The 23,191-nt window shown below is 38.9% G+C and overlaps 1 protein-coding gene and 1 long non-coding RNA gene across 3 annotated transcripts; both read left to right on the top strand.

The window, feature by feature from the left end:
• The first annotated feature begins 13,898 nt into the window (after positions 1-13,898).
• LOC126585112 (transcription factor LAF1-like) lies at positions 13,899-15,726 on the top strand. The gene is made up of 2 exons (XM_050249505.1): positions 13,899-14,224; positions 14,519-15,726. The coding sequence occupies exons 1-2, from the start codon at positions 14,077-14,079 to the stop codon at positions 15,439-15,441; spliced, it is 1,071 nt and encodes a 356-aa protein (XP_050105462.1). The 5' UTR covers positions 13,899-14,076; the 3' UTR covers positions 15,442-15,726.
• A 4,154-nt stretch (positions 15,727-19,880) lies between these two features.
• LOC126585117 (uncharacterized) lies at positions 19,881-21,342 on the top strand. Of its 2 annotated transcripts, none has more exons than XR_007610318.1 (3): positions 19,881-20,121; positions 20,462-20,539; positions 21,060-21,342. It is a non-coding gene; the product is annotated as an uncharacterized LOC126585117 (long non-coding RNA). The 2 variants fall into 2 exon arrangements; XR_007610319.1 differs by lacking the exon at positions 21,060-21,342 and adding an exon at positions 20,663-21,052.
• Positions 21,343-23,191: the final 1,849 nt, after the last annotated feature.

Here is a 23,191-nt window from a genome sequence, read left to right as displayed (position 1 = left end):
CTCAGTCATCTTTGTTGGGAAAAAGGCTGGCTGCCTTTGAAGGAAGAGATAAAGCGGATAAAGGATGAGGCACTTGCTTGTCCAATTACTGATGTAGAGCTTGTTGCCAATAAGGGTGGAAAGAAGAGATATTCCTCACCTGCTTATGAGCCTTCGACCAAGAAGAAGCCGATGACTTCTTTTGCTGTTCTCGAGGGCTCATCTGCTGCTGAGAATCTCGTCATTGACTTAACTTCTCCAAAAGAGACGAAAAATTCTATTGAGCCTGAGCCTGTAAAACATGCTGGTCCGAAGGTGATCACATCCATTGCTGAGAGACTTGCCCAACGGAATGGTTCGATGGCGCCCTCGGTGTCTGGGTTTATATCGAAGTGTCTGTTGGGAGCTAAGGTGGCGCCTGGGCCTGTTCCTCATTCTGCCGTGATTGACTCGTCTACTGAGAAAGTGAGTTCTTCTCACACGAGCAGTTGTGAGAGATCCACCGAGTTTGAGGATGAAGAGTTTCCTAAGGTTTGTACACTACTGAAGGCTGACCTACTTGAGGACATTGATGCATGCACCAAGTTTGTTGACAATGTTAGGAAAGTTATCATCCGCCTCAGACTCTTTTACGAGGCGTCCTGAGTATTCGAGAAGGTCTTCCCTGATTGCCATAATGCATAAGACTTTGATCCTGGCAGCTGAGTCTATGCGCGTTGATCAGTATATTGTCAAGTGTGTTAAAGAGGCTGAAGTAGCGTTGATGGCTCAGGTTTTCTTGGCTGCTGAAAAGATCAAGAAGCTCAAATCTGAACTCTCATTTTTAAAGAGGTTTGATGTCTTTGCCCTCACTTATTTGCAGCTGGAGATCACTCATCAGGAGGTTGCTCATTTGAAGGCTAAGCTTGGTGCAACTTAGGCGATGTTGGAAGCTGTAGAGAAGAAAGTCAGTTGTGTTTCTCTAGTGGTTAAGGACCTTAAGCATGTCAATTCAGAGCTACAATCTGCTTGTTTTTCCAAGGACAAGGAGCTTATCTTCATACATGCTAATGTGTCTAGTCTCAAGGAGGTTGCCAGTAAGCTTGAGTTTAAAGAAATGGATCTGTAAGGTGCGCTGTTTACTAGTAAGAACCTGAGAAATGAACTGGACGAGCTGCAGGGTGCTCACATTGAGCTTGTTAAGGAGAATGTGCAGCTGAAGAATGAGAAAGCTGGTCACGAAGTGGAGCTTACTTCTTGTCAGGACGATTTTTACAAGCTTAGCTGTAGACCATCTTCAGGGCAGGCTGTCGGATTATGAATTTTTTGAGAAGGACTTCGAGATTTTCTCCATTTCTCAGGTTGATCTGCTTGATTTCTTGTTTGAGGTTGCCTTTGGTGGAGTAGCTAGGGGTCAGGTAGTCCAGGCGGAGGGTGGCCGAGGATGAGTTAATGGAAGCTTTGGCTGCTAGGAGCGGTGTGGCTACTGAAGGCATGTCAGTTGATGAACCAGTGGTTGCACAGGCTGCCAAAAAGTAGTCTTTTTGCTTAGACTTAGGAATTTTCTTCTTTTCATTTCTGTTCTACTTTATTTGAAGCCGGTTTATCAACTTGCTAGAAATTTAATAAACAACTTTCCTTGTTTTGCTTCATCCTTCTATTTCGTTATGGTGGCTTCTTGAGCTATGGCCCTCCCGGGGTATGTTGCGATGTTTTTTAACTTATAAAGTCGCCAGCCGGACTCATGCTTATCGTAGAAAGTAGAGGAGGTCGGCATAGTTACTATCATCGTACCTCGTCTTTGTCCTAGTAAAACTTAAACTGTAGACCATCGGCCAGAAACACTACTTTTAAGTAAGCAGATAAGTCTGCGTAGTCATAGCAAATGTAAGTCTCGGCTTACGGATTACCTTGGGTTGCCAGCCGTTAGGTCATCGGTCGTGCGTCTTACTTACAGAAGTAGACGACCTACGTGACCACTTCAGGCATCGTTCCTGACTCTTAGAGGCGTTTTAGGTGTGAGGTGTAGGCGGAATCGTGCCTTAGAGGCCATATCCTTTCGAGTTGTAACTTGATTCTATAGGTCACTTAACTAGTATTACAACAATTTAAAACCAAGCTACGTTCATGAAGACTTACATGTCGAGGACGGTCCATCTTGTCACGTGAACTCTTTCATGGGCAAAAATCCTGCACTTAGCGTCTTTTCTAGTTAGAGACCTGGGATCCAGCGAAATTGAATCATTTAGTCGGCTAAGTCTATTCTAGGGCAAGGGCTATCCTGGCTAATTGTAGGAGTCGTCCAGCTCAGGTAGTCGCTGCATTCAGGGGGAACTGAGCAGTTGTGCCACCTATCCATGTCTGGATATTCTGGATTGGTTTACCCTTTCCTTATTGGAAAATACACACCATGTCTGCAGGGTAGATGGCGTTTTCTGCTTGTGATAGGGTTGGTTAGTTGTTTATGCATTCGGCCCAGGCTTGTGAATAATTCCTTCAATCTTCATTGAGAATAAAGAAATTTATTAACTTTGCTCGTAGGCAGCAATGGCTAGCAATTGATAATCCTCGGTATGTGAGGTCTTGTTCGTTGAGTTGCTTGAGTTTTCGAACTTTTTTCGTCTTGAATGGGGTCCAAGGAATGGTGGAAGGCCACACGTAGTATTTTCTCAGGTTGTAGGCATTCACTGCTTGTCGATTTCTTTGTTGCTCAAGGTGGTAAGGGTGTAGCTGCCTATTCCGCTTACTCGGCTGATTTTGTACAGACCTTCCCATATGTAAGCCATTTTTTTGGAGCCTTCCCGTTGGGCAGTGATGAAGACTTTTCTGAGGACTAAGTCTTCTAGCTGAACTGCCAGATTTTCGCCCTCTTGTAGTAGTTGGAGAGGAGCTGCTGCTGCTGATAGGCCGAAATGTGGGTGATAACCTTTTCACTTTCTTCCTCCGCTAGGTCTAAGTTGGTGGCCATCTCTTTCTTGTTTTGCTTTAAATTTGGCAGTATAGTGCTGATGCTTGCCACCATGACGTTGGGATGAATGATCACTTCAGAGCCATACGCTAGAGAGAATGGAGTTTCGCCGGTTACTCATCTTTTGGTGGTGCGATATGCCCATAGAACATCGGGGAGCTTGTCTGGCCACTTACCCTTCTTGTCTGAGAGGGTCTTTTAAGGCAGTCGAGGATGGTCTTGTTGGACGCCTCGACCTGCCCGTTGCCCTGCAGATATCGGGGTGTGGACATTGATAGAAGCATATTTATTCTACTTAGTTAGCTTGTTTTCTTGCATTTATGTTGTTAGTTCTTACTTATTTTAGTGTTTTAAGCAATTTTCGTGTGTTTGCAGGTCCAAATGACAAAATTGGCAAAAAAGTGCAATTTGGAGCATTTTGGAGTAGTTTTGGGCATCAAATGGATAGCTTATGAGTGGAGCAAGATGAATGGACGTTTTTGAAGTTCAAGAGGCTAGGAATGTGCTGAAAAGACGAAGAAAATTAATTCAAGACATTGAAGATAAGGAGTAAGCTTAAAAGAAGAAGACATTATCCAAACTGTCTTATCTTATCCAAAACCTTATCCAACCTTATCTTATCCAAACAAACCTTATCTTATCTTATCTTATCCTAATCCTATCCTATCTTAATTCAAACTGCAAGGGGGACTCCTTATCACGTTAGAATACCTAATATCTGATTCTAGAAGCACTGAAACAATGCAAATAACCTGATCCTTTTTCCCCTAGAAATCTGACGAATTTAATCCCTTTCTAGAAGCTTTGTGCTGAATTTCCTAGTCTTATTCCTTTAGGATTGTGTAATCCTTCTCCAACACAAAGTCTTTATGCCGTGCCTTTTAGCCTTATAAATATATCCTTTGTGTCGCATATTTTCACACCACCCTCTACCATCAGATCACCACACCATCCACAACACACAAGAGCCTAAATTCAGAGAAAAATACCATTGTGCCGCAGTAAGGAAGGAAGGGAGAAAGTTGGAGCCGTGACTTGCCATTCAATCTCTGGAGTTGCTAGGACATTCCTGGTTCTTTCTATCCTTAGTTTTAGTTCAATGTTTGTTTTAATTTGGTTTTATGTTTTCAAAGACATGAGGAACTAATTTCTTTTTAGTTAGAGGTGAATTCGAAGCCATGATTATGTGCTTTATATGAATTGACTACATCCAGTTATTGTTCTTTAGTCTTGAATGTGATTTGCTTATCTGAGTTATCAAAACTTGTTTATGTATGTTGATTGAGGATGCATACTTGATTTGCATGCATGAATTTGATGCTAGAGTACAAGAGAGTTTCACCTAATTGTTATGAACTTATATTCACAAGTAGTAAAAGTCACTAGTCATGATTGTGTTAAGTGAATCATTGGCAGAAGTATCATGCTTTTCATAGTTATGAATGCCTCATCAATGCTTATGGTTTTCAAAGAACTTAATGACCTTTGATATGTTTCTCTATCATGCTTTTCATAGTTAGGGAACTTGATAAGGATAATTTGGTTGTGATGCGTATCCCGTCCAATTCAATGAGTTAAGGAAAATCTGATGGTTAATTTGTGCTGTCACGGTTAACTTGGGGTGTTGTTTTTCATAGTCTAAGGGAACAATACTGGAAATTGGTTTATGTTGCATATGGCTCATGCGTCGAGAAGGATCATCTGGCTAAGTTTTCACCATTCAAATCACCTAATTTACTTTGTTTTGCAATCTGTTTAGTTTAGTTAAATTTCGTCCAAATCAATCCCCCTTTTAATTAAGTGTCTTAGATTAGTTAGAAGAGTGTTTAAATCTGTCCAATGTTTTGAGTCCTACTAGTCTTAAATTCGTCCAAAGAAGTCCCTAGAGTCTGTTTTGAGTCTTTTCGATTGTTTGTTGCTGTTTTGAGTGTTTTGAGTCAGTTTTGAGTCTATAGAGTATAATTTAGTGTTTTTGAGTCTTATTTGTGTTGATTAGCATCCCTAGTTAATCCTCGATCTAGAACGATCCTTACTTACATCTTTATTACAATTGTCAACAATAGGGTTTAATTTGTGTGTTAAGTTAATTTTCACATCAGACATGTACTGCTTGATGCCATATTTTTCGAAGAACCTCGGCCAAGTCTCTACTCACGAACTGCGGACCATTGTCAGTGATGATGAAGTATAGGATGCTAAAGCGGCATATGATGTTCTTCCATATGAAGCACTTTATGTTCGTCTGGGTAGTTATAGTCATGGGTTCGGCTTTGACCCATTTGGTGAAGTAGTTGGTTGCTACGATCATCATGCCCCTGCCCCCAGTGGTAGGCGACATTGGTCCTACCAAGTCGATCGCCCACTGCATGAATGGCCAAGGGCTTGTCAGCAGGTGAAGTTCGCTGGTAAGTAGTACGGGCACGGGCTTGAAGCGCTGGTAGCTGTCGCACATTTGTACATACTCCTTGGCATCTTGATGCATGATTGGCTAGTAGTAGCCAGCGTTAAGAGTTTTTTACGCTAGGAAGTAGCTTCCAGAGTGGTTTCCACAAACATCTTAGTGGATTGATCTAAGAATCTTCAGGTCGTTGGGAGGCAATAGGCAGTGAAGATGTGGTCTTGAAAAGGATCTTCGAACAAGCATGCAGTTCCATATGTAGTAACTTGTTGCCTTCATCTGGAGTTTTTTGGACTCTAGTCTGTTTGTGAGGAGCATTCCATTAACTATGTATATGATGATGAGATCTTGCAAACTTAGAGTTGTGTTGATTTGTGACACCTCAACTGCTGGTTCCTCATATATGCTCGGCTTTTCCAAGTACTCAAATAAGATAGAGCACTTAAGCTAATGGTCCAATGCGGAGCTTAGGCTAGCTAGTGCGTTTGCGTGGGCAATTGTTGCTTGTAGAACCTGAGTGAGTGTGTACGCCTGGAATGTCGCTAGCTACTCTCGTACTCTCTCAAGGTATCGGGCCATCCTTGGATGCTTTGCTGCGTACTCCCCTGAGGTTTGGTTGGTGATTAGCTGGGAATCAGAATAGATCGCTAGCTTCTTCACCACTAAGTCTTTTGACAATCAGAGACTTACTAGTAGGGCTTCATACTATACTTCATTATTTGACGCCTTAAAGCTTAGAGTGATCGCCTGTTCGAGCACCGAATCATCTGAGGTAGTAAGAACTAGGCTTACCCTTAATCCTTGGTAGTTAGATGATCCATCGACGTGCAAACACTAGAAATCTCCAGCAGGTTGGGTTGGTACAGTTATGGCGTGCTTAGCTATCTCCAGGGAACTTTCGGGCTCAGTTGGTGCATCCTTTAGGCTTGGGGTGAATTCTGCTATGAAGTCCGCCAATACCTGGGCCTTTGTCGCCGTGTAGGGTTGGTATGCTAAGCCGTATTAGCCTAGTTCCAATGCCCATTTTATCCCTCATTGAGAATCATCTTAACTATGCAAAATTGATCGTAGTGGGTACTAGGTCATGACTATGGCCGGATGCCCTCGAAAGTAGGGTCTGAGCTTCTGAGTTGTAACAACTAGCACCAAAATTAGCTTTTCAATTTTCGGGTATCTGGTTTTCACATCGAGGAGAGCTTTGGATGTATACAATACAGGTAGTTAGGCCCCCAACTTTTCTTATATGAGGGTAGAGCTTACTGATACTTCTAATATCGCCAGATAAATGTATAGGTTTTTGGCTGCTTCCGGTTTGGATAATAGTGGAGGTGATGTCAGGTACTGCTTTAAGTTCTGAAATGCTTTATCGTACTCGTTGTCCTATTGATCCTTATATGCTTGCTTGATTGCCTTGTAGAAGGGCTTACATTGGTTAGTGGATTGCGAGAGGAAATGGTTGAGTGCCGCTGCTTGTCCAGTAAGACTTTGGATCTCCTTCAGATTTGTGAGAGACCTCATGTCCATGATCGCTTTGATCTACCTTGGGTGAGCCTCGATTCCTCGTTGGGTTACAAGGTACCTAAAGAATCGGCCTGAGGAGACGCCAAAAGTGCACTTGGTCGGGTAGATATCTTTAGGGCATACCTTGTTGAGGTCGGTGTAATCCACGCATACTCGCCACTTGCTTTTGTCTTTTTTTTTTCACTAGCACGACGTTGTCCAGCCACATTAAGTGTGCCACTTCCTCAATGAAACATACCTTCAGTAATTTGTCAATCTCTACCTCGATAATCGCTACTCACTTGGGTGCGAAATGTTTCCTGTTCTGGATCACAGGTTTGGCAATGGGATTGACGTATAGCTTGTGCAAGATATCGTTAGATTAATACTGGGCATGTTAGAAGGTGACTATGCGAAGACGTCATGATTTTCCGTAAGGAAAATTATGAGTTGTTCATTCTCTAATGGGCTCAGATGTGAGCTAATTCTAGCCGTCTTTTCTGGCTAGTAGGGGTTAAGAATGATGTCTTCGGTGTCTTCTTCAGGTTTCCATCTTGATTCATCTTCCAAGGCATTGTCTACCTTGATGCCATCTTCTTGACCTACCTACTGTAATTGCTATTTGTCGAAGGTAGAGTCGTCTTTCTGCACTTCAGTTGCTATTGGTAAGGCGAAAGACTTCTTCTTCGATTCCTTCAGAACTTGTACAATGCATATTCTGGATATGGCCTGGTCGCCTTTGATCTTTCCGACTGTTTCTCCCGAGATGCGAAATCAGATTTTCTAGTACTCGATCGAGGTCACAGCTCCAATCTTCACTAGCCGGGGTCGGCCCAATATCCCGGTATGGGGAGATGGGTCACTAACGATCATGAAGGTCTATGAAGAGACAATTGGTGGGTTGCTTAGGTCGAGCATGATTGTGCCAATAACAGTTGAGGTCAGTCCATTGAATCTGGTCAAGACCTCTGCTTTGCGTTGGATCGTGCTTTCCAAGCTCATCTTTTGGGTGATTGACAATTGTAGGATATTGACTAAGCTACTGTTGTCCACTATAACTCTGTCAATGATGGTGTGGGCTAGTTGAACAAAGATCACTAAGGCTTCATCGTGAGGAAATTCTACTCCCTCAGTGTCCTGCTCGGTGAAGTCGACAATTGGTCCAGGTACATCATTTATGGCTTGAACCTAAAAAAATGATCTTGCATGCTGGATCTTCCTTTTCTTAAAGTTGTTGGTGGCCCCCAGATGCTCGGACTCGATAAAGATTCCATTGATTCAGATTGTCTTGGCTGGGGGTTCGACTTCGGTATCTGCTTCCCATCTTGGCCAGGCGGCTGGTCTGTTGATGTACTGGTCGCATTTGCCTTCCTTCACGAGCTGCTCAAGGTATATTTTTTACGTGGTGCAGTTGTTGGTTGTGTGCCCGGGGCCTTTATGGAATGCGCAATACTTTGTTTGGTCCATCTTGGAGGTGTCCCCCTTCATGAATGGCGGTGGTTTGAACCATGGCTTGAACCATGGCTTGTCCTTAAGGTTGCAAGGGATCTGGTTAATCGGGACTGAGAACTTGGTATACATTTTGGGTGTCGTGCTTCATTTTGTCTGGGATCAGTCCCTGCATCTGCTTTTTAACTTACTTTTATCGTTGAGCAGTTTATTGTTCGCCTTCTTCTGAGTTGGCTCTACGTTTTTGCACGGCTGCTTAGGCGGTTTCTGGGAGAGTTTTTCCTTATCCCAAAAAGAGTGATTTTCTGCCAAAGCGTAAGAGTTTGCCAAGGTCAAGTTCTCGCTCATGATTAATTCTTCGAAAAGTGGGTTATCTGCTAGGAGCCCATTTTGGAAAGCTGAGCATGCAATGCTGTCATTGCATCCAACGATCTTCGCTTTCTTCATTGAACCTTTTAACGTATGTGCGGAGTGACTCATTCGGGTCATTCTTCATGCTAAAGAAGTGGCCAGATTTCTTCTTAATTGAGCGGTAGGACGAATATTCCTTAGTGAAAACCAAGGAAAGCTCACTGAAGTTCCAGATTGAGCATGGTGGCAGGGTGTGGAGCCAGTCTTATGCCTTATCTTGGACTATTGTGGCAAAAAGTTTGCACATGAGAGCGTTGTTGTTGGCATAGAGTGTCATGACACTTCGATAATGCATCAAGTGCTTGTCCAGATCTTCATCTCCTTTGAACAAAGTAAAGTGTGGCGGGCTAAACTTCCGCGGGGGCTCTGTTTGCTCAATCTCTTGTCTATGAACGGTGACCTGCTCAGGTTGGCCACATTTCTACGGAGGGCATTGTCGGTAGTGTCAATGCGCTGGAATCCATGCAGTTGCCCTGCTACGAGCCTTTGTACTTCTTCCTGGATTTGTGCCTGGTGGGGGTAACAGAGTCTCTAGTTGTCTCCGGTGTTGACCTGCTGGTCCAAGTTGCTCTTTAGCATGTCATGCTCGTCTATGCCGCTGTCGTGGTATACGTGGTTTGTTCTGTGCTGCTTGCCGTCTTGGCAGGGGCTCATAGTGGAACTTGAGTTAGACTGCATCGTGCTCTCCTTTGTGCGTCGTGCGGTTGCCTACTTCGGTGCCTCATAGGAAGATCTCTTTATAGGCCTAGCCTCTTATGGACGTTTCTTCTGGAATGTCCTAAGTGCTCGTCAGAGTGTGAACCTAACCTCGAATGCACACTAACTCGTGACCCGAGTCAGGAATGAACGCTTTTTTATGCATCTAGGCGGGAGAAGACGTTTCCCCGTAGGCCTAAATAAGAGTGCACACTACCCGAACACATGGTTTATGGTAGGCTGAACGGTTCTTTACCGAGACATCGCTAGAATGAGTCACGTTCTTTCGCCTTTATCCTACTTCGGGACACCTTGTCTTGGGCCCGTTGCATCTTGATATGCACGAGGAGCTGGTTCACCAAGATGGTTTACTGCGCGGGGGGCGTTTGTCAAATTGGCGACCTATTGGGACATGTGGTGCTTGCTATTTGGATTGGAAAAGTTTGGGAAATGGGCATCTCCATGTGTGATGGAAATATAGTGGAGTGCAAGTACAAAACTTGAGCCCAAAGCGAGCATTCATGCAGAAAAGTGGGGTGAAAATAACCTTGAATCGATTGCGAGACTAGTGGTTAAGAGCTAGATAGTCGGAGATGGCATTGGAATAGATTGGGCCACATGCCGGGTCATCAGAGTAGGTCACGGGGTAGGCCAACCTGGCTGGATGGTCGGCATATATACAGGGGCGCATTGGACTTGCCCGTGTGGTGGCTGGCCTTGGGCCTGCATTGCACGTTGGGCTGGTGCTATGCCCTGGGCCTTGCCTTGCTCCTCGCGGGCTTGAGCTTGGTTGGCAGCTGGCTGGGCTCAGTTGGCAGTTGGCTGGCCCTCTTGGGCTCGAGCTGCTTCTCTAAGGACTTGGGCCTCCTACCCGTGGGCTAGTGGATGGACCTGGGCCTCCTGCCCATGGTTTTGGTCCGTGCGTTGCAAGGGCAACATTGGTGGAACTTAGGTTGTGGCCTGGTGGCCTTGCTACAGCTACTAGGTTATGGTGGTGGTGATGGCACGACTTTGCGGTAGTGGGGCTCCTCTTATCGTCGCGTTGAGCCTTGAGGACCTCCTTTGTGGGGCTATGTCCTTGTCTCCACTCTCTGGTCCAAATCCTTGTACATACAGGGTTTCATTCTTCATGGTTTCTGAATTTCCTACCATTGTATCATTTTGCTAAGGATTGATGAACAAACTTTTCTAGGAAAAATTAATTGATACGACGTGTAAGAAATTCAATGTAATAGAAAATTCAAGAAACCAAATGCAAGAGGCTTCTTCGAGTATTTGAATCAACCCTCAATGAAAGCACCAATTTGTCGATGTAAATTTCCGTCGTCTTTAGTCTTGACCAAAATGCACCTGCAAAACAATCAACACATTCGATCCAAGACCTAAGCCTCACGCGCACGACGTGTGAGAAATTCAACGTAATAGAAAATTCAAGAAACCAAATGCAAGAGGCTTCTTTGAGTATTTGAATCAACTCTCAATGAAAGCACTAATTTGTCGATGCAAATTTCCATCGTCTTTAGTCTTGACCAAAATGCACTGCAAAACAATCAACACATTCGATCAAAGACCTAAGCCTCACGTGCCCACGAGGTGGTGGGGGGAGGGGGGGTTAGGCCAATGGATCTCCGATGCCTAAGTCAATTTCTCTGAGAGTGTACAGTGTTTAGGGCTTTTTAGGGGTAGCAAAAGCTTCTAAAAATTGGTAGAATATGACGTATTTATAAGGATAGGGCCAGCCACTACACGTGGCGGCATCCTATTGGCCAAACGTTTTATGGAGAAATATTCTCAAGATATTAAATAGGAAATAATATTATGAGATTATGGGGTAACTAACCCTAATTTATTTAAATTGGGATTACTTACTTGATAGGAGTCAATCTTCAATTGGGAATGTATTAAAGATAGGATTTGGGTAATTAATCCTTATCTTTAATGCTTTGACTTTTCCTTGCAAAGGACAGGTGAGCTGTGTGTAGTCATATTCAGCTGTTGTGACCTCAGGGATGTGAGCTGCATGTGGGAACATCTGAGAAGCCTGCCCATTTATTGAGGGCAATCTTGTCTTTCTTGAGAAAAAGTCCACATGTTGTCTCTAGAATTTTTGAGATTATTTTAGGCTCCACAACAATATTATAATTATACTCAAATTAGAAAACGCGTATTTTTTTTAGACAAACAATATAAAGAGAGGGTAATTGCGAATCAAATACTTCGAATTTATAAAAATAATGCTCTTAACTAAGAAAGCTACAAACAATACATTCACTCATATCTAAAAATTTACTATTAGAACTTTAAAAATACAAGAAGCAAGGTATTACATGATCGGATGGACCTGTTGGATTGGTAAATCCACCAATTGCAATTGCATCTGATTTCACACCCACTAGATCATTAATTCGGTGCATAGTGTGATTGATTAATGTTGATGTTAATGGATAAGCTAGTTGAAGCATATTTTAGATGGGAATTAAGATAAGTGTTTGATTTCGTGGGATATGAAATCTCAATCAGTTAAGAAACATTACATAATACGTATTTTTCTTTTAAACTTGTTTTATGTTTTTTTGACTTGTCGTTTGAGTGGCACGAAGTATGGACAAAGGCAGACGGTTTACCCATACTTTTCTTGATGTTGTACTTGCACGCCATCATTGGTCTCAACCGAAAAACTATATACACCTGTATTTAGAAGGGTCATGTAACTTCCTTAATTTGATAAGCCATATAGGTACCATTTCGTCCTATATATATATAATTTTTTTTTTCTTAAATACCAATAAGAGTAATGTAACTATTGAAGCATGCTTTAAGAATATGTGTTAAATTTTTCTAGTGCGCTTTCAACATGATGATAAGTGTCCAATTAAAAACACTAACCATTAATTAAAACGATAACTGGTTAATTCAAAGTACTTTTAAAATAATTATAATGTTTTCAAATTATCAAAAGTGTTTATGCCCGTGTTTGTAGAAAAATTAAAAGTGTTTCTGGGTTCAACAAAACACACATCAAAAATTTTTTTCAAGGAAATTTATAATTATCAAGAAGGGGAGGGTTTGAAACTACTATAATAATTTAGGGAGAGAGAGTTTCGAACTTGGAACACATGGATAGAAATCTAACAACTTATCCACTAGGATATTGATATTGAACCACAAGCAAATACTTTTTTTTTTTTTTTATTTCAGAAATCACTTTAAGTGTATTTCCTCGTAGCAGAAGCGCTTGTTTGAAAAACATTTTGAAATGGACCCTAAATCTATCAAATTCAATTTATGTCAATGTTAATCAGAATTTAATTTACCAAAGGTTTTTGGTGATGAAGTTGGTTTAATCCATGATAATAAAGGTAATTCAGTTAGCTTAATGTGAATTGCTAGGATCGTAGGCTGGCCAATTATCAAGCTTAATTTCATCTTAACTGCTAACCTAAAAAGCAAAAGCAACAGCAACATAATAATTTTATAACTAATTATGTACACATCGTATGATACTTACGTATGACCGTATATATATGACCCTTCTTGGTATCAAGACTTTATACACATCAACAACATACACATTTAAGGACGTATAAGCTGCATTGGCGCATGTGGGCGCTTTAACAACTTACTAGCTATATCAATTTGCTGTAGCCAAATGAAGGTATGCCAGGTTCAAGTTTACCAACTGCCCCTTACATTAAAAATGGTTTTACCAGTTCCATCTGTCATATAAACTGCTTCCAATGAGAAGAATAATACATGGTCTTAAAACAGCAAAGTTTAATAAATTTCACTATTTAGTTCACACAGAAATGGACCTCTATATTTGCTAAAACAAGGTTGTACATACCAAACATCATTATAAACACTTGAAAAAGAATAAATTAATTTTAAGATTATTACTTATTACTATAATTCATTTTGTCCTAGTCCACTGGTACTGTTTGGAAGAATCGACTAATACAACAATTAATATTGTGGGCGCTTAAAAAAAATTATAATTATTAAAGGAAGGATTCGAAACTATTACAATAATTAGAGAGGGGGGTTTCGAACTAGGATGCATGAGTGGAAATCCAACATCATATCCACTAGAATATTAGACCACTTGCAATTAGTATTGATTATGGCTTTGATAGTTTATATATGTCGTCCCACTAATTGATTTCTGAATGTCATTTTAATTCTCTTTTTTCTTTTGATGGATACCCTTATTAATTAGTTAATAAAAAAATAGAGGGGGAGCGATATTCCCCGCGCTAGGAGAAATGTCCCTTTAATTAAAACTATAAGCTGCCCAAATCCTTAGGTCTTGATTAACATAGTACAATGGCTTAAATATCTAACATAGTACAATGGATTAACATACACAGTTGAGAAGATGAGGGTGAAGTTTAAATGTAAGCCAATAACATAACAAGAAAAGGGTCATTTGGCTCTACAGGTTTCATATACGTATATAGGTAGAGGCTTAATGTGTCGTGTAAAACCAACAAAAGTGACTGCCCATCCATAACCCTAAACCAACCCCTCACTATCTTATTCCTCTTTTGTCTTCAATATTTTCTCTTCTCTATTTATCTTTGTGGGCTTGCAGCTGCCATAAGCTTCCCTGTGGTGGCGTAATTGATGACCATCATGTCCTAGAAGAACAATTGTCACATAATAGCTAAGCTACCTCGTCAAATTAAAGACCGTTTCCATGGAGGATTATGGGGATGAAGCAAAGAGTACTAGTTGCCCACGTGGACATTGGAGGCCTGCCGAGGATGAAAAACTCCGGCAACTTGTCGAGCAATACGGTGCCCAGAACTGGAACTCCATCGCTGAGAAGCTTCAAGGAAGATCAGGTATAAACCTCAACATGTTTTTGTGTGTTGATTTGTGTGTGTTGTTGTTTGTGCTAAATTGTTGTTGCGTTGGTTTGGGAAAAATCTCTTGGATTTTTTGTTTCTTAAACAGTTCTGAAACCTAATATTATCTTTAATTAATTTGGACCTCCATGAGCGACTTGATGAATTAATATGAAAATACACGGGTGCTTACACACACATAATCTGGGAGATGATAAAAATACATATGCTTTAATTTTATCCTCCATGTCTCTTAATTAATTTATTTGTTTTTGAACTAATCTTTGGTAGGAAAGAGCTGTAGATTGAGGTGGTTTAATCAGCTAGACCCGAAAATTAACCGAAGGCCATTCAGCGAGGAAGAGGAAGAGAGGCTTCTGGCAGCACATCGCATTCATGGAAACAAGTGGGCACTGATAGCAAGGCTTTTTCCCGGTCGGACTGATAATGCTGTGAAGAATCATTGGCATGTTATAATGGCAAGAAGGCAAAGAGAACAGTCCAAAGTTTGTGGTAAGAGAAGTTTCCAGGATTTCTGTAATGATCACTCACCAAATACCTCCTCATTTTCCAACAATTTTGATGCAAGCGGGAGATTAAGATCTCAAGGATCATCAATCGGGTTTGATCAGAATAATATTAGTACGAAGTTCTTTGAATTCGGAAACCCCAATAAAGATAGGGCAATGTTCATGGACTCAAGGCCTACTAGCTCCTCTCCTTATAATTGGAACTTTGCTTCAATGTCAGCAACATCAAACAACTCATCATCTTCAGTGGATTTATTGGGAAGAGAAAGAAGAGATTACTTCAACAATGGTAGTTCTAATTATACGATTACTGAGTTCTCCAAAGGTTTACATCCTCAGTTCGTTCATCGTAGACATAATCCAAGTTCATCATTCCTATATGGTAGATATAGAGGTTCTTCTAGTAATGCATTTGGGCGTCCAACTAACAATAGGGTTAATGTTCCAAGTCCTTTTGGGTGCCTCAATCCTGCCGATTATCACATTAACCGTCATGATCAACACGGAAGTACGTTCAAGATAGGGTTGGCTAATCTTTATGAGAATGCATCAACGTTGCAAAAGTGGAGGGTTGCAGCTACAACTACCAAATTTGATGACCATGATCCTCAAGATCACGAATCTATCGATCATAACAAGGAAACTCCATTCATAGATTTTCTTGGTGTGGGGATCTCTTCTTAATAATCATGCCCAAAGTTATGGAAATTTAATTTAATCCGTTCTTTGTATTTTTAATTTTATTGTAGTTTCAAGAGCGAGGGCATGCAGATGTTTAGGATATATTATAGCAACTTAATATATTATGACCGATGGTACTTCCCCTAGTTCTTGTATTTAGGGACACCCACCCCCCCAATGTAGTGGCTAGTACTCAAATTAGGTCTCTAGGGTTGAGGTTTTTACGAGTCGAATATTTAATATATGTAGTTCTTAATAGTAATAATAAAAAAGTTGTCCATGATTTTATCTGCTATTTGTCTCATTTAATCAATGCCAGGTAGCAAAGGGATCATCATTTTTATTTTTTTTTCAATGAAACGTAGGCTTTAAGTACTCCATTCAAGCAGTAGTACTTGATAGCTGTATGTATTAGATTTTGGGCATATGACGCTGATGTTCATCAGCATATGTAATGCAAATTTCATGGTTTTCGAAAAATTTTGGCACCTGGAACCTGCATTTCTTCCTATCCTAAGATGGTTTAACTTAAGCATCGAAAATCCCTTTTAGAGAAATCCCTAGGAAATTCCAAGTCATACTTCCCATAAAAGTAGTTCAGTACTTATAAAGTCATTTTCCCTTGAAGTCCTTTTAGAGCACTCCCTAAGGCAAGTTGCAAACCTTATACATCAACCCTTTAACTTATTATGTCCATTTTGTTTTTCTCTCATATTTTCTCATGTGAATTCAAAGATTGAAAGTCTTCTTTGGGATTAATATCCAATTTTGATATATGGCGATAGAGCAAGCCATATATAGCGCATGCTGTCAGTAAAAACAGCTATCAAAAGAAAATTTGAAATCTTTAACCTAGTATATGTATTGCCACCATTGTATAGAAGTGATGTGATGCATCAATTACCAATGAAGACTTGAACTGACTCTATTTATTTTATCTCAACATTTCAGTAAGAAATATCTGGATTTGTGGAAATGCGACATTTAAATACATAGGAACTCTTCTTTGTTGTTCTTTTTCCTCGGGGTGTAGTCTCACTTTGCACGGTGTTCCTGAATACCATTTAATTATGGGAACTTTAATGAAAAACTCCCGGTATTATTCACTTTAACGAAAAACCATATTTTTACACTAAAAAGTCAATTATGGTACTATTCACTTTACCCTTTATTTTGTCATTTCGTTAAAACTCAATATTTTCAAGTCATTTTCATTAGTTTTCTATTTAATTATCACTAACCTTCTACATTCTTCTTATTTAATTTACTCAAAATGTTTTCTTTTTTCCGTTTTCTTAATTGCTTCTCAGTATTCTATTATCAAAAGCTTATTACATGAACACTAATTAGAATGCCCTACATCTTTTCTATAGTTGTTAGATTAAACATGCATCCCTTTTAAAGATTTGATTAAGGTGCTTTGATCAATTGCCACCTCAATAATTTTCTATTTATTTAATTTCCATATCATTAATTTTCCTTAATTTAAATGCATTTATATAGAGGCATAAGGTAGCTTAGCAACTAATTGCCTATAATATAGAAATTTAATCTCGTCAATCCCCTTCTATGCATTAAATAACATTTTTTAATAAAATAAAATACAAAATTAATTAACTAATTCCTCATTTCCTTATTATCAGTATTTTAAAAAAATTATATCTTTCTATTAAAAATGTCTGAATAAAAAGTCTTCAATACATATTTTTTTTCACGTATAGATATATAAAAATTATACTTAAAACTTATGGTACATTTGAAAACAAAAGTATCAACTGTTGGTACGTTTAGATTTCAAATGTACCGAGAAACCAAATGTACCATAAAACCAAATGTACCCATTATTATGTAACCCTTTTGGTATGTTTAGATTTCAAATATACAGAGAAATCAAATGTACCAAAATTTCAAATGTACCATAAATCCAAATGTGCCCATTGTCAAGTAACCCTTTTGGTACGTTTAGATTCCAAATGTACCAAAAGACCAAATGAACAAAAAATCCCAAATGTACCACAAAATCAAATGTCTCTATTAGATAATCCTTTTGGTACATTTACATTCCAAATGTACCGAGAAATACAAAAAATCAAATCCACTATAAAACTAAATGTGTCCATATTATAGGTAAGTAGACGTAGCTATATAATCAAACAAATATTTATTATGTGTTGGATCTTCTAAATAATAAAATTTGACAATTTTTTTATTATAAATATTCTACTATATTCACACAAAAAAGTAAAAATTATAACAAACAATAAAAAAATGCATAGAGATGGATAATAAATGCATAAATATAGGGATAATAGGAAAGGAAAAAAAAAATGAAATGCTCAGGAGAAGTTGTGAAAAACTAAAATTCTAAACAAAATTGAACTTATGTGAAAAAGCTGAAATTAATAACTAAAATTTTAGGAAAATGTTTAATCAAATTTTCAAAAGGAGTGTATGTTTAGTCTAAAAAATTAAAAAACGAGGCGCCTATATCAAAATGCCCCAAATTTAAAATATACACAACTGACACATTTGCTATCACATTTTTTAGTATAAATAATACTTTAATATAATGTACGTATAAGACGCAACTGTATTAGTGTATGCCAATTTTATGTGTTCAAATAACACTCTAACCTAAATAGCTTATATGTCCAATAATTCTTTTCTTCTCACCTAAATATCTTAAATGTCCACTAATTCTTTTCTTCTCACGATACATTCACTCAATCAAGAAAGACCGCCATATTTGACTAAGCCATATCTTGGTGTACTCTATGATATCTAGATGATGTATGATTGACTTGCATGACTTACCTTGGCGAATCCGTAATTTGCTCGATAATCAATATGTGAAACTAATTTTGTCAATCGATTGGCCAAGCACACTCCCGTTTTATTTATTTATTTATTTATTATGTATTATAAGTGGTATTCTATATTAATCTGCATTAAAAGATCCGAAGAGAATTTATATATTAACAAATGTATATATGGTGTACATTCATGGTTTATAATTGAATGAAGGAGATTGGTCTAGCTGATGAAAGCTATTAGAAGAGTTCGTTAAAAGGTTATAGAGTGAGTTATTTTGTTGGCTACTACTATAAATTGTAAAAGCTTTCTCATTTTATGTAATTAGTTCAACTTAGTAGATATCAATACAAGCTTTCATTCTCTTCTAAAGTTTCATCTTCTTCTTCTCTGTTCCACTATGATTTAGATAGTTTTCATACTTTTTTAATATAGTTAATAGTTTAAAATAAAAACTAATGAAAAGGGCTTGAAAACTTTGAGTTTTAACGATAATGACAAAATAAAGGGTAAAGTGAATAGTATCAGGATTGACTTTTTAGTGTAAAATATGGTTTTTCGTTAAAGTGAACAGTATCAGAAGCTTTTCGTTAAAGTTCCCTAGTTTAAATCCATAACGCAATTAATGATGCAGTAGGTCGAAGAGGAAGACCCTAACCACCAAGATAATCTACCAATTAGTGTAGTGAAGCTGTATTCAATTAAAAGCTGGAAAAATAATATCAGTCAATAATACATGCTTGAGATACCCAAAATAGTTCAAGTTCTACTTATGTGTAAAACTCAGTAATTATATTTAAGCACACCTTTAACGAAAAGATGCACCGCCTGATTGTTTGCTCAAGATACATAGTGATATATTACAAATTGATTAGAGTGGTATCTTCATGCCAAGATAAAACTGATTAGAATTGAACATGACTTTATTCAATTAAAAGCTGCAATCTCCTTACTATTAGACCCATACAAATTTATACTACATACTGTTGCAGTTTTGGCGAATGGACAAGGAAGCCTACTCAAAGCACAAGGACGCCACAAGGCAAAAATAAATATGTGGACGCAAATTTTGTTCATCATTGACTTGACGAAATATTACCGACAAAAAAAAAACAAATAAAAAAAAACACAATTAGTCTAATTCACAAACACCTTGAAAAAAGGGAAAGGATGTCTGCCAAAAGGCCTTTGATGCCTATGTCAGAAAAGTAGCAGAGAAAAAAGAACTTGAGAGGGTTTTGAGTAGTAAGTGGGGTTAACATTTCCATGTTTGACCTAATTATTTATCGAGATTAAACTTTAACAAATAGTTGGGAAGGGAAGTTGCAGACCAATTAGGAAATCCTTGATGGTGTAGCCTCCACAGTTCTGCCAGCTAGTACTCTTGAAGGTCCTTGTTGATAAAGTATTGGTGCGCCGTAGGGGTGGGCACTTGGAACCGAAAACCGAAACCGAAACACGAATCGAATCAAACCGCACCAAACGGTTTGGTTTTGCGGTTTTGAAACGGTTTCGGTTTCAAAACCGAACCGCGGCACACAAAACGGTTTGGTTTCGGTTTTGGGTTTTCAAAACCGCACCGAAACCGAAACCGAAACCGAAACCGCACTTTTTTATTTTTATTTAGTTCATTATTCAACTAGGTTACAAAAAACTTATACATTGGTTTTGCGCCGCTAGAACTTCTGGGTTTGCACCGACACGGCGACACCGAGTGGGTTTGCGACTGCGTCTGCGCCTCCTTGCATCTCCGCCTGCGAGCGACTGCTTCTGCACTGCATCTGCTTCTGCCTGCCTGCATCTACCTCTGCGAGTCACTGCTTTCATCTCTGCCTTGCCTCCAATCTTGGAGTCGACACACCCAGAGCAGAGGTAAAAATTTCTCATCCTTTGTCTTCAATTTCATATATGTTGTTGTTAGATTAATTCGAATGTTAGGCAGGTTTGGGTTTGTTGTTAGATGAAGTTATGTGGTCACAAGTGACCTAGTACGGTTTTCATTTTTGAAATTCTGTTCTCTCTTTGTCTGGGCGTTGTCTATTAAAATTCCATCTCTTTAATTGTAATCCAATCTATATTGTGACATAATGTTATATATGGTTTCTCATTGCCCTCTATCCAAAAAATTTAAACATCTTTCAGAATGCCAACATTTCATTTGCACCAACTTGTGGCAGATGTTAATTGGTTTTGTGTTTGGAAACATAAACAGGAGTTAGGAGTTGCTATGACGAGGGAAAGCGAGTTGCTGAAACTTTGATGTTTGATTATCACAGGCAGCATGGCATAGGTACCTTCACCTCTCTTAATTTTCTTCGTTTGATGCTTTCTTTTTGTTTGATATCTCTGTTGAGACTTGTATTGCTTCAAAATGTTTTTCTTTGCTGTCTTGCTAAATTACGGTCCTTCACAGAGATAAGGATTGCTAGCCTTCAAGTTGTCTCCTCTATCAGAGTTAGTATATGAGCCGTGTCTTGTTGACAGCCTTTGTGGGGTTGGAAATGCTGATAATTTAGTGTTGTCAAAGGGGAAGCAAGCATAAGGGATTTGTTTGGTGATTATATGTTTCATGTTCTAGGTTTTGCTACTTATACTCCAATCTTTGTTGTGGAAAGGGCAGTTAGCATTAAGTAGGCATCTCACAACATCTGAAAGTTGATTAACTTTTTTGCGAATGATTTAGATGTGGTTTGAAATTTTGAATAGCATCTGCATTGCTGCTTCATATCAGGAGCTATCTGCATTTCGTTGAACTGATGATATTTCATAGCTAATGTTTGCCCCATTTCCCCTCTCCCTTCTCTCTTCAGAACTGTGAGAAACTAATTGGGCTAAGTGGAAGTTGGGACCCAAAAAGGTAAATTGTTGTTGTTGGAACCCAGTTAATTAAAAAACTATAGTCTCCACATGTACTTATTTATGAAGAAAGAGTTGGGACCTTTTGGTGGACCGTATATCTCATATGATTGAAAGAGATGCCCCCACATGTTGATTTGAACCGTAGTTCTTTCAATGGAGCCATGGATTAAGAATTTGTTGATGTAAAACTTATCTCTAGCCTTGAAAGTAACATGGAGAACTTTGAACATAAAATAGTTAAAGCTAATATTTAAATACTATTAGATAGGTAACATTACTGGTAGCATTTCTTTATCTGTCACTAAATATATATCGTATGTCGGGCAAGCTGCCAAGCTTTAGTACACATCAGTTTCTGTAAGTAGTGACCATGGATATTTGTTCAATCATATATGGTATAATCGTCAGATTTCGTAAAAACACCACTAGGTTTTTTTCAGGATTCGATGTTTCTGATTCCTCAATTATTTGGGACACTTGGTGTTATGTTTAAGGATTTGTGTCTGGTCCCCCCACTTGGATTGCAATGGCACCTTCTTTAGCTGTCACTCTCTAGTTGTATTTCTTATAATGCTATGGTTGATGCCGACATTGACGAGTCTGATGGGTAATCCCCTATTATACCCTTCTCGTGTTATGATTAATAAGAAAGTAGATTTTAGAGATGTACTCACAACCTTCTTCTACCTCATCTAATGTGGCTATGACGGAAGATGATCTAATTGATGAATGGATGCATTTTGTTGAAGATAGTGATGAGAAAGTGGTGGGAGATGAGGTGGATTCTTATTTGTTTGATCCTTTGGTACAAATTACAAAAGAGGAGTCCACAAAATATTTTAACATTCTCCTATGGTGGAAGGTGAATGGTAACAAGTATCCTATCTTGGCCGCAATTGCAAAAGATATTCTTGCAATTCAAGTTTCGACCGTGGCATCGGAGAGTGCTTTTAGCACCGGTGGTCGAGTGATTTCGGATTTTAGGAGTTCTTTAACTCCTAAATCGGTGGAGGCCTTGATATGCATGCAAAATTGGTTGAGGGGTGATACTATTATTACTTTGGAGGATGATGCACCTTCAATTGACCACATTGAGTTCTATGAAAGTATTGAATCCGGTAAGTATATCAATTGAAATAAAAGAACTTTCTTTGTTTTCTTTTTTCAACTAAACATCAATTATATTTTTTATGTTTTGTATTGTGTAGAGTTGGCCAAATCGACTTCAAGCATTGCCTCTCTTACTCTTGATCAAGAACCACAACAAGCTCCAAAGCAATCTCAAGGTTCTAATTCACAAGAGCCTCCCCTTATGCGTTTACAAAGTGCAAGGTCTTCACAAGCTCAAAGGCCTCCTAAACCTTCAAAGAATAAGTGTCCAAAAGGAAAAGGAAAGGTAAAGGTTTGAAACTTGAACGATGCAAAGTAAGTTGAAAACCAAGATTTTGTTGAATTTCATGAACCATTTATTTTTTTGGTTGTACTAATGCCATAAGGCATTTGACATTGAACTTTGTTTGAAACTTTGAAGTTTGAACTTTAGTTGTATTATGGCAAACTTAACTTTTCAATTGGGTTGTAGTAAACTATTGTGATTGATTGGTGATCAAGTTGAATTTTAGTAGATGTGAATTATGTGATGCGTTTTTGTGCAGTTTTTTGGTGCAGTTTTGGTACAGTTGTGGTGTAATTTTTGCTGCAGTTTAGCTGCTGTTTTTTGTGCAGTTTTGTGCAGATTTGGTGTTGTTTAGCTGCTGTTTTTTGTGCAGTTTTGTGCAGTTTTTTGCTGCAATTTCAGTGCAGTTTTTTGCTGCAGGTTTGGTACAGTTTCTTGGTGTTGTTTTGCTGCAGGTTTGGTGCAGTTTTTGGTACAATTTTGGTGCATATTCATTAATTAATATACAAGGAAAATAAGACCATCTTATACATAAATGTGTATATTTTAAATTGTACATTTTTTTCTCAAAAACCAAACCGAAACCGTTTGAAACCGCACCAAACCGAACCAAACGGTTTGGTTTCATTTCGGTTTTGGCTTCAAAACCGCACCGCACCGCACCGCAAAAAGTTTCGATTTCGATTG

Source organism: Malus sylvestris, chromosome 10 (assembly GCF_916048215.2).
Source record: "Malus sylvestris chromosome 10, drMalSylv7.2, whole genome shotgun sequence".
NCBI classification, from domain to species: Eukaryota; Viridiplantae; Streptophyta; class Magnoliopsida; order Rosales; family Rosaceae; genus Malus; species Malus sylvestris.
This window is presented reverse-complemented; position numbering and strand designations above follow the sequence as displayed.